The following is a 9,181-nucleotide window of genomic DNA, read 5'->3' on the forward strand; positions in this document are numbered from 1 at the left end:
GGCAGGGGTCACGTCCTTCACGTGCCCAGCACCGCGCACAGAGCAGCTGAGGCACATTCTCTTGTGGGTCACAGGAGGTGAGCAGCCTTGCAGAAGAGCTCATCGGAGGAAATCTGGCCACGCAAACACACGCCTCAAACCAGCATGATGCGCATTCACGGTAGCCCCGAGGGGGTGTCACGATGAGCGACAGTGAGAGCTGGGCAAGAGACCTCCCGAGGTCACTGCCCTATCGGGAGAAGGGCTGGCTGCCTCCAGCTCCACTTTTGGGGACCCACATTGCCGGGCTCCGCGACCACACGCTGGAGCTGCTGAGGCGAGGGTGCTACAGCCACTGCAGCAGCCTCCGGCCAGTCAACCCCCTCTGAGGGCTGCCCTTACGTGGAGCAGGCAGATGCTCCGCTCTGCCCTGCTCGGCCCTGCTCTGCCCTGCTCTGCCAGCCTGCTCCCTGTGGTGACAGTTCCTTGGAGCTCAGCAGGCCACCGTTGTCCATGGTTGACTTCTCAATTCTGGAATGGGTTTGGCTCTACGATTGGAACTTAATTACTGGAGGACTTCTCATTTATTATTATGCAAATATGAACTTTCGAGTAAGCCTCATGGTCAGGTCTTTTGGTCTGTCTGGCAACAGTGGGACAGGGCGAAGTCCTGGTGCGCACTCAGTGCTTCCTCAGCAGCCCCGTCTGTGGGCCCCTCCGCAGTATTCTCCCCCAGAAGCATGCCCGACGCAGACGGACGCATCCTTCAACAGTCTGAACACGGCAGCGAATTGGGCTCCTGAAGCGCAGCTGTGCTAATGGCACATTTACAAACGCCTTTCCCGGCCGCCCGGCCCCACGGGAGCCCCAGCGCCGGAGCCCGGAGCCGCACCCCGCTCGGCACTGGCCGGCGTCACCCCGCCCGCTGTGACGCCCCCGTCCCTCCCGCTGTGACGCCACGAGCTGCCGCTGTTAAGCCGCCCCCTGCAGGCGCCGGCGCTCAGTGCTGTCGCCGCCGCAGCGGGACCGGCAGCGCTTGTGTGGCTCGGAGCGTCGGGAGCTGCGACCCGCTTGGGACTCGCCTCTTCTCGACTCTTCTCGCCTTCTCAACGCCCTCTACCCTTGTCCGCCCGAGGCTCGGTTCTGGGCTCCTCTTGCCCTCTCCGTGACCTCTACCCTTGTCCTCCCGAGGCTCGGTTCTGGGCTCCTCTTGCCCTCTCCGTGACCTGTACCGTTGTCTGCCCGGGGCTCGGTTCTGGGCTCCTCTTGCCCTCTCCGCGCCCTCTGCCCTTGCTCTTCGGGACGGGCAGAGTCCGCTGGGCACCTCCTGCAGCTACTCACCCCGGAGCGGGCTGTGCCCTCGTTGCCGCGAAGCATGCAGAGATTCATGGCGCTGCTGAGGAGGGTGCGGGAGCGCCTGGCGTCCGACAGCGCTTCCGCACCCAGCACCGCCGGGGCCTCAGAGATCCGGAAGAAGGGCCGGGGCGGGCTGCACAGCGCGGCCGCCAGTGGCGACCTGGCCCGGCTGCAAGGAATCTGGTGGCGGAAGAGATTCCTCATCAACTTGCGGGATGCCAAGAAGCAGTAAGGAGTGGGCAGTGCCCGTAGTGAAGATCCACATGCCCTGGCGGGAAGAGCCAGCGAAGCCCAGCACGAGCGCAATCACCCTAGTGACAGGGCCGGCTCCACAGCGCTGCCCTTATCAGAGGCCTGCCCGAGCTAGGACGGGAGCCAGCGGATGTGCCACTCTGCCCTGCTCTGCCAGCCTGCTTCCTGTAGTGACCCTTCTGTGGAGCTCCGCAGGCCTTTGTGCAAGCAGAGACGGCTCCTTTCCTCTTGCCTGACTGTTGCCGGGCTCGCTTGAGCAGTACATGGAGTCGCAGAACCACAGGGCACAGCTTCCCGTTGCTGCTAGAAAGCCCATCTCCCCTGTCTCTGGGACACATCTGGCGCAGGACTTGCTGGGGTCAAAGCCAGGGGCTTACGCAGACTCCACAGCCTCCGTAGAGTTACGTGGCCTCCAGAAGCTCCAGGCTGCCAAGATGTACCCTTTGCTGTGCTGGGTGGCCGGGCAGGCCTGGCCAGAGACAGGGACCAGTGCCTGGGCACAGGAGTCTGTTTGTGCAGCTTCATTGACACAGCTGAGGAGATGCCTCCTGGCTCAAGAGATGTGCTGAGGACTGTGCCTAGCCCTCCCCAGGCTTTGGGTGTGCAACAAGAAAGCTTGCATTTGGCTTAATTTTGGCAGTTGATCCTTGTGGTTGATCTTAGGTGCTGGGCACTGCAGCCTGAAACGATGTCTTCAGCTATCTTGTCTGTGTTAACTGAATGCATTTAATTTCTAGGACGCCTCTCCATCTTGCTTGTGCGAACGGCCATGCAGATGTTGTTCGCTTTCTGGCAGGAAAGAAGTGCAAGCTAAACCCTCGTGGCATGTTTAAGAAAACACCGCTGATGCTGGTACGTGGAATATGTTAACGCTGTTGTGCGTGGGGCTTGTCAGTTATGCCCTAAGCGATACCTGCCTTGCGTGATTCTTTACGTAGGCCTGCGTAGAAACAGGCATGTTGCAGTCGGTGGGGAAGGGGCACATGTTGCCTAATCTTTGAAGACGCTCGTACCTTCCCGTGTTGCAAAGATGCAGGAGTTCTGACAGAGAGAAATGTACCTGTTGGAAGTTACTCCTTCCCTGTGGCTTGTTTCCAGGCAGTACAGCACCAGCACAAGGACTGCGCGTTGGCTCTGCTGGAGCACGGTGCCAACCCCGATCACAAAGGTGCCGGCGGCAACACTGCCCTTCACCTGGCTGCCATCATGCCCAGCAAATCGATGGTGGAGCTGTTACTCGAGCACAATGCCCATATTGATGCTCAGAATGACGTAAGCTTGGGCTTTGGGTGAGGCTTCTCTTCCCCAAACTCGCTTGGCTTTCCGGTGTTCTTCTAAGTGAGACAATTTCTCCTTTCAGTTGGGATACACTCCGCTTACCGTTGCGGTCATCAAGCACCGTGAAGAGATGGTTGAGTTCCTCCTTCAAAAGGGAGCTGATGCGAATGCTCGCGATAAGCGTCAAAGGTGAAGTTTTGTCAAAAGCGTGCATGGGACTGCTGAGCGTTGTTCAGATTGGATTGATGGGAGCTATAGGAATGAGCTTTGAAAAAGAACCAGGAGCTGCCCAGAAGGAGCTCCTTCTGTGCCACTTGTGAAAGCAGACCCACACTCGGCTGCTCTCTTACCTCAGGGGATGATCTCTGCACTGAGGACTGCAAGAAAGCATTGGCTGTGGTGCCAACACACACACACACACACACACACGTGTGTGTGAGGGTGCACACACGTGCACACAGAAACACAGACACACACACAGAGACCTCCCGAGTCTGCTCTGGGGAGACGCTTGGCCTGGAGACCTCCTGAGGTCCCATCACCCTCAACTGTCCGACACATCCACATGTTTTGCTGTAGTTTCGCTCTGCCTGTAGGAGAGGAAATGAATTGAGGAGCAAAGGAGGACTCAAGTAATGGCAAGGCAATGTCTGCAGAAGCTGATGTATTTCCTATCATTTCTTGGGTGCTTTAGGACCATTCTTAAGATTGCTGTTTATGCTGGGAATGCGAATGCAGCACGGCTTCTTCTTCAGCATGGCGCTATTCTTTCTCATCGCAAGGATGACTTCACGTATATTGGTCATCTCGGTCACTCTACTTCAGAGTAAGTGTTTTACGTCCCTGTTAGAGCAGCTGCATTGTCAGCATGTCCGTGCTGATGTACAGCCCTTTTTGCTGGAATGGGTTGTTGAGGCCTTTTTTGAAGCTGGGCTCCGTGACATCTTCCGATGCATCTCTTTCCATGTCAAGAGCGGATTTGAAAGCTGGGCAAAACTTCCCTCCACAGCTCTCTCTGAGAATTCACCTGTGTGCTGCCAAGCTCCACTCAAATTGACTGACTAGCAACTACCTGCCTTTTGTTTCAGAGGGGACCGAACCGGTATCCCCTGAGGAGTTAAAATCTTCAGCAGTTTTCCTCCTCTTGGGTGTAGCTTTGCTCCCCTGACTGTTCCTTCCCTAGGGTGGCTCCGTGTCCTTAACAGCTAGGCTGAAGGCAATAGCCCTCTCTCCTAGTGGTGGTAAACTGTGGAGTAAAAACCCCTACCTGTGCAATGTAGTTAACCCCTGCAGTGCTTGGAATGCAACCGCAATCTTTGTTGGCCTCTTGACATCCCACTTAGGAGCTCTCTACACTCTTGGGGCCTCAGAATAAGGATGGGAATTTCTGAAAACCTTTAAAGTCCAGAAATGGTTTCAGGAGATGCTATCCCAGCTTGACGTGAAGAGTGGCTGCAACATTAGTATTACATCCCACTGAGGCAGAAGCCTTATAGTTAGATGTCAGTCTTACTGGTCCCCAAAATGGAGAGGGCGGTTTATAACATGAGACTGTAGCCAGCAGGGGTGAATTACCCCATCAGCAAGAACAGGCATCTGTACTATGAACTCACCTGTAGTGAGTACTTCAGTCTGCAACAGGACTGCAGTCAGTTCTGTGTGCGTCTGTGTGTGTTACCTTTTGTACCCGGTTCTGAATATGTGTACGATGGCTCCTGAATGACCGTTGCACTGCCAGTAGAGAGCGTATGCAAGTGTGGGGGTACTTTCAGCAACTTCATATCCTTCCTTTTTGTATACAGTTTTTCTAAGACACTGGAGAAATACGCAAGAAGTAAAAGGACAGGAGAATGCTGTGTAGGAGGTGCAGGAGGTCCAGCAGTAGCTGAAATCTCTTCCTCTGGGACCACTGCTGCCCCTCCTGTGGGAGGAGCTGCTCAGATTGGAGCAGGTAGGATCCCCCATCATGGAGGAGGTGATGAGGACAAATCGCTGTGGCCTGAAGGAGAATGAGAACCCTTTGTCAAATGCAGGGCCCGCGGGATGGGAGAAGGCACAGTAAAATAAGGACTCACAACTGCATTGTCCCTCTTATTTCCTTTGAAGGTGTCTTGCCAGAAGCTGGAGCACAGCAAGACGAAGATTTTGATTCCCTGTCTGACTTTGAGGTACCTGGCATTGCCAAGTCCACAATTAAAGCATGTCCATAAGCACCACATGCACGCATCCCCTAAATAGCACCAGGGATGGTGACACAACCACATGCCTGGGCAGAGTGTTCCAGTGCTTGATAACCCTTTCAGTGAAGAAACGTTTGTCATATCCCATCTAAACCTTTCCTGGAACAACGTAAGGCTCTTTCTTCTTGTACTATCACTGCATATTTGGCAGAAGAGACCAGCACAGATGCCTAATACGCTGGCTGTGTTTGGTCTTTCTGGTCTTTCTACCACCTGATACCACATTATGCATGTTGGCTGAAGCAGGAGCTTAGTGCGTAGAGATGGGTCCAGAAGGAGCCTGTGCCACTTCTAACGCATGTCTTTTAACTTACACAGACGGATTCCGAAGGTCCAATGGAACCGCTGGATGCCATGCTGCTTCCACCTGCAAATCGACAAGGACCGTGTGCGCAGCCTGTTGCAGAGGAGCGCCACAATGGTAATTTCCTGACGGACTGAATTGTTCCCTTTGCAAGCTTCTCTGGATTAAAGTGGATGCAAAATAGCAGAGTGAAATAAGCACTCACAGCAGCGTGGTGCTTCTTACCTCTTTGTCGGTGTGTTACCAGCAGCAGGAGCAGCACAAGAAGACGAAGAAGAAGAGGAAGAAGAAGAAGAAGAAGAGGAAGAAGAAGAAGAAGATTTTGACTCCTCTTCTTTGGATGAGGTCTTCCTGAGCTAACGGAATTGTTACGCAGTGTGATGCTGCAGTGTTGCTGCAGATTCCTTTCCTCACTGTCTGTCGGTTGGTCTGTGTTCTTGCTTGCTCAGGTTTGTGCACTGGAGAGAGAAGAGCTTCCACTCAAGAAAGAGGCTTCAACGCAAACCGATCGTCAAGGCAACAGTCAGGTGACTCTTAGGGCCTGGTGCAGATATCTGTACATGAAGCCTGTCAGTTTAAGGAGACCTGTTCTTGCTACTGCATTCCTTTTGGAGTGCTGCTGAGAGGCAGTTTTTGAATCAGGACCTGAAGTCTATTTCGGACCTAATTTTGTACCCGCTGTGAAGCAGAAGTGCTGCATAAAGAGGGAAAACAGTCAGTTAGAAATAAGGCGGTGGCACAGACTCTCAGCCTCTGCTCCGAGGAGGAAAATACGGAAGCCTTTTCTGTGTATTAGGAAAGAGAAAGCATCATGATGAGCTGCCGATAGTTTGGATGTGCTCAACTGAGAAAGGTGCCAGCAGGTGCCTGCTGGTGGTGGCCAAAATCTCTCATCTTTGAATTCACTGAGTCATAGAAGCATAGAATGGTTTGGATTGGGCAGGTCCTCTAAAGATCATTTAGTCCAACGCCCTGCTGTGGGCAGGGACATCTTCCAGAACATCACGTTGCTCAACACCCTGTCCAGCCTGACTTTGAACAATTCCAGAGACGGGGCATCCACAATTCTCTGGGCAGCCTGGTCCAGTGTGCCACCACCCTTGTTCCAAACCTCTGATCATTTCTGTGGCCCCCCTCTGGACCCACTTGAACAGGCCCATGTCTTCCTTGTGCTGGGGACCCAAGAGCTGGAGGCAGTAGTCCAGGTGGGGCTCACGAGAGCAGAGCAGAAGGGGAAAATCACCTCTCTCCACCTGCTGGCCATGCTGAAGATCAATCTAATGATCTGATCCCATGACTAAAAGCATGTGTCCTGTTGTCATCTTCTACTGACTTCTCCATGCTCATGCAACACCATTTCTTTAGCAATGGGTCACGTGGCTGCAGCAGGAGCTATCCAATGCTCTCAGAAAAAACTCCGTGGCAGAAGCTTCACTTGAAGCTGAGAGGCGCTACAGCAGGAACCTGCAGGAACAGAAACTGCAGCTGCAGAAGGAACTGGAGAGTTCTAAATCTCAGGTAGGGAGAAAGTCTGTCTCTTGTCTCTTGGCAGGGGCCCAGGCCTTTTCTGTTGCAAACCAGAGTGAGGAACAGAGCCTTAGTTGGGGGTCCACTCCTATTTATCAAACCTAAGCTGACTATTGGGGATTCTTGCTTTGGTTTGACAGCTGCAGGAATTGCAAGAACGGCTTATCCGGACCGAGTGTTATGCCGAGTCCCTGGAGAATGCCATAAAGGATAAGGAGCAGGAGCTAACAGCTGCCAAGAACCTGCAGAGCCTTCTGGCCACATCTGCTGGAACTGCAGCTATCCCAGAGCTGGAAGAACACGTGCAACAGTAAGGAAGTGACACAGTGGGGCAAGGCTTTGCTTTCTGCGATTGCGGGAAAACAACTGGACTGTCCTCCTGCATCCCAGCAAGATAGTATTACATGGTTTTCAAAGATTCCTTTGTTTTAGATGAGGTTCTACCACACTCTTCCTTTGGGATTTGTGCTCTTGTGTGCTTCTGTGATAAGACCTGTACTTCTTTTTCAGGCTCCAAGTTGGAATGGCCACGCTGGAAGCCACAGCCCAGCAACAAGCCAAGACCATTGAAGCCATTCAGAAAGACCTGCAAGCCTCTGCCTCAGTAAGCTAGTCAGAACCTTCCCTTTTCACGAGCTACTAGAGCCTGGTTCCGTATTCATGTGGGGAAATTTGAAGGAGAGGTTTTCCCAGAGAGCCTGGGAGAGACCATTTCCTCTGTTCTACTGACTACGGGCGGCCCTGAAAGTCCTGCTGCCCCATTCCCCAGCTTTCTGCCTTTGAGAGTTGCCCCATGAGACTATAGCCAGTCCTATTTCAGTCCCACCTAATGCCATCTTTGTTAAGGACGTGACAGTCAGGGACTGGCTTCAGTATTTTCTGCTTTAGAACACTTGTGAGGTTGAGATCCTGTTCCTGTGCTCTGTGTGTGATGTATCTTTTTGTTTTGAAAGAGTGGGAGTGAAAGCAGGGAATTGAAGAAGCCATCTAAGAAGAAACAGCAGCTGATAAATGCAATCTTGATGGCTGCCCAGCTTGCGGATTTCCACGGAAGTGAGTAACTTTACAGCTCACTCTTTGACTCGCGTTTTTTTGCCGCCTACAAGTTGTTGACATTTCCCAACAGCTGGAGAAGCACTTGAAACAACCCATGAAGCAGGCAAGATAAACCCAGGACCTGTGAGAAGTTTTTCCACTTTGCCTGGGACTCAGGGAGAGCCAGTCCAGAACCTGGCCTCAGAAGCATTTGCGGCTCCCTCGGTAGGTCACAGCCAAGTAAAGCAGTCTAAAAGAGAGATGGGAGAAAGAGCTGGCCAAGAAATAAGGCAAAAACCACAAGAAGTTGATCCCTATTTCCATGGAACACAACTTTCCACTTGTGGCTGTAGCCCGCAGGCTGTAGCTTTGTTGTTGACACATTTGAGTGTTTGTTTTTCGGTACCTGGATCTGCACATTAGTGCTATACTTCCAGAAGCCATTTCCCAGTACCACCTTTGGCCCAGCCTGCTGTAAAAATAAAACAAAGCCATTTCTTTTCCCACCCTTCCCCAGTTGCTGCTCTGAACCTCTGCCATGAGCAATAAGAAGATGCTGGAGCAGAGGAAGTGTCGCTGCCAGGCCACAGAGAGCACACAAGGGACAGGAATGAAGCCTGCAGATCTTTACATTCCACCTTGTGCAGCCATTGCCCAGCATCTAGTTCCAGTTGTTCTGTTGCAGCTTGCTGTTTAATAAACTGTGTTGCCTTATCTGTGTCTTTGTTTTCACAGAATCACAGAATCGAATGGGTTGGAAAAGACCTGAGAGTTCATAGAGTCCAACCCTTGGTCCAACTCTAGTCCGTTTACTAGATCATGGCACTAAGTGCCATGTCCAATCTCAGTTTAAAAACCTCCAGGGACGGCAAGTCCACCACCTCCCTGGGCAGGCCATTCCAATGCCTGATCACTCTCTCTGTAAAGAATTTCTTTCTAATATCCGGCCTAAATTTCCCCTGGCAGAGTTTAAGCCCATGCCCCCTTGTCCTGTTGCTAACTGCCTGGGAGAAGAGATTAATCCCCACCTGGCTATAACTTCCCTTCAGGTAGTTATAGAGAGTGATGAGGTCACCTCTAAGCCTCCTCTTCTCTAGACTAAACAACCCCAGCTCCCTCAGCCTCTCCCCATAGGTCTTATGTTCAAGTCCTTTCACCAGTCGTGTTGCTCTTCTCTGGAACCGCTCCAGAACTTCAATGTCTTTCCTGA

At 52.6% G+C, this 9,181-nt stretch overlaps 2 protein-coding genes across 3 annotated transcripts; both read left to right on the forward strand.

Moving 5' to 3' along the window:
- Positions 1-767: 767 nt before the first annotated feature.
- Positions 768-4,383, forward strand: LOC135578614 (ankyrin repeat domain-containing protein 7-like). Its single transcript, XM_065053484.1, has 4 exons — positions 768-2,451; positions 2,536-2,859; positions 2,948-3,054; positions 3,560-4,383. Exons 1-4 carry the CDS (start codon positions 2,308-2,310, stop codon positions 3,693-3,695), a joined length of 711 nt encoding a protein of 236 aa, XP_064909556.1. The 5' UTR covers positions 768-2,307; the 3' UTR covers positions 3,696-4,383.
- Positions 4,384-4,403: 20 nt separating this feature from the next.
- LOC106145849 (integrin-binding sialoprotein) lies at positions 4,404-8,908 on the forward strand. Of its 2 annotated transcripts, XM_065048706.1 has the most exons (10): positions 4,404-4,816; positions 4,972-5,033; positions 5,424-5,526; positions 5,657-5,754; positions 5,859-6,927; positions 7,077-7,246; positions 7,447-7,540; positions 7,890-7,989; positions 8,063-8,196; positions 8,489-8,908. In XM_065048706.1, the coding sequence occupies exons 1-5, from the start codon at positions 4,585-4,587 to the stop codon at positions 6,030-6,032; spliced, it is 669 nt and encodes a 222-aa protein (XP_064904778.1). In that variant the 5' UTR covers positions 4,404-4,584; the 3' UTR covers positions 6,033-6,927; positions 7,077-7,246; positions 7,447-7,540; positions 7,890-7,989; positions 8,063-8,196; positions 8,489-8,908. The 2 variants fall into 2 exon arrangements, with proteins under 2 accessions (XP_064904778.1, XP_064904777.1); XM_065048705.1 differs by having other exon boundaries at positions 7,890-8,196.
- Positions 8,909-9,181: the final 273 nt, after the last annotated feature.

The sequence above is a fragment of the Columba livia genome, chromosome 1 (genome assembly GCF_036013475.1).
Source record: "Columba livia isolate bColLiv1 breed racing homer chromosome 1, bColLiv1.pat.W.v2, whole genome shotgun sequence".
Lineage (NCBI taxonomy): Eukaryota > Metazoa > Chordata > Aves > Columbiformes > Columbidae > Columba > Columba livia.